At 61.1% G+C, this 1760-nt stretch overlaps 1 protein-coding gene across 1 annotated transcript in view; it reads right to left on the reverse strand.

Moving 5' to 3' along the window:
* Positions 1 to 1760, reverse strand: part of INCENP (inner centromere protein) — a 19084-nt gene that overhangs the window by 3505 nt on the left and 13819 nt on the right. The window contains 1 exon segment of the mRNA XM_015569815.1: positions 38 to 101. Coding sequence (XP_015425301.1) covers positions 38 to 101 — 64 coding nt within the window.

A 1760-nucleotide genomic window follows, 5' to 3' on the forward strand; every position in this document is an offset into this window, starting at 1 on the left:
CCCCCCCCCCCCCAACCACCGCCCTGGCTGCCTGTACCTTTTTCTTCTTCTCCTCCAGCTCCCTCTGCAGCCGCAGGGCCTTCTCCCTCTCCTGCTGCTCCCTGAGGACAAGCACGGGCTGTCAGGGCAGAAGCTGAGCCCTGGCTCGGTGCCCATCCCTGCCAGGGAAGCCGGGCCCATGGCGCTGGCGTAGAAGGCGGAATGGCAGAACGGGCACAGCAGCCAAGGGCCCACCGCCGTGCCTGTGCCCCGAGGACTGGAAAGCGCACGTCCAGGGGGCAGGGAGCACACGGCTTCGGAGTCCCCAAACCTGGCCCCGCTTCCAGCTGACTTAGGTCTGAGCTGCAGTCTTGCCTGCTGCACAGCGGGGATCCTGACACCTTCCCTCCAGTCCCGAAAATCAGGTGAGAAACCCTGAGCCACCTCGGACGGTCCCGGCCCAGGGGGCCTGGGCTCCAAGCCTGGCGGGAAGCGGGGGTGGGCCGTTACTGGGGTTTGGCGCCACCTCCACGTACAGCTGTGGCTCAGTGAGGCCTCTAACCCTCTGCGCCTGCCCCCCGCTGGGAGGGGAGCTGCTGGTTCCTATGCCACAGGGCCTTCACGCGCGGCTTCGACAAGAAACACGTGTGGAGCGCAGCACCCACCTCCGCTGCCAACCATTACGACCCTCACCCGTCACCCCCATGAGGACCCTGGCACTGGGCGGCACACATGCCATCCTAAAGCCACATCAACTGTCACCCCACCCTTTGTCCCACCCAGACCCGTCTCCGACTCTGCCACAAGGAGTGTCAATCAAGAGGCACAGGGAGCCCTGGCCGGGTCACTCAAGTGGTGAGAGCGTCTTGCCGCTGCACCAAGGTTGCGGGTTCGATCCTGGGTCAGAGCACACACAAGAATCAACCAATGGCCTAGCCGGTTTGGTGCAGTGAATAGCATTGGCCTGCAGACTGAAGGGTTCGGTCTGGTCAAGGGCACGTGCCTGGGTTGCAGGCTTGATCCCCAGTAGGGAGCATGCTGGAGGCAGCCGATCAATGATTCTCATCATGTTTCTCTCTCTCTCCCTCTCCCTTCCTCTCTGAAATCAAAAACTAAAAAAATAAAAAGAATCAGCCACTGAAGGCATAAATAAGTGGAACAAACCGTTTCTTTCCATATAAAATCAGGAACTTAGAAACATAAGCACAAGAGCCGCCCCCTGCGGCTCAGGCCCCGGCCTCCACTCCCCACTCCGCTCGCAGGACTGGCTGCGGGTCCTGCCCGCGCAGACACCTCTGCCTCTGAGAGCTCCAGACCCAGGCTCTGCTGCCATGGATACCAAGGGGGCAGTCGGAAATGAGGGGGGCGGGAGGGGGGGCTGAGTTTTCATCACCACAGAGGAGGCACGTTTAGTGGGGTCTGCAGTGCACCTCAAAGAACTCCTGCTCAAATGCGCACACACACCCCCACCCTGTCAGTTGAGGACAAAATGAACCAAGGGGGCGGCACACCGGCTGGAGGCAGGACAGGAGAGTCCCACACCTTCCCCTCCCAGGGCCATCACCACCTCTGGGTGCGGAGCCAAGGAAGCGTGACCCTCTTTTGCAAAGCCCAAGGGAAGGGGGAGCGGTGCCAGGGGCCGCTCGGTCTCTCGTACGTCCATACACACACACACACACACACACACAGACACACACAGACACACACACACACAGAGACACACACACACGCAGACACACACACACACACACACACACACACACACACACACACACACACAC

Source organism: Myotis davidii, unplaced genomic scaffold, assembly GCF_000327345.1.
Source record: "Myotis davidii unplaced genomic scaffold, ASM32734v1 scaffold826, whole genome shotgun sequence".
In the NCBI taxonomy this organism is placed as follows: domain Eukaryota; kingdom Metazoa; phylum Chordata; class Mammalia; order Chiroptera; family Vespertilionidae; genus Myotis; species Myotis davidii.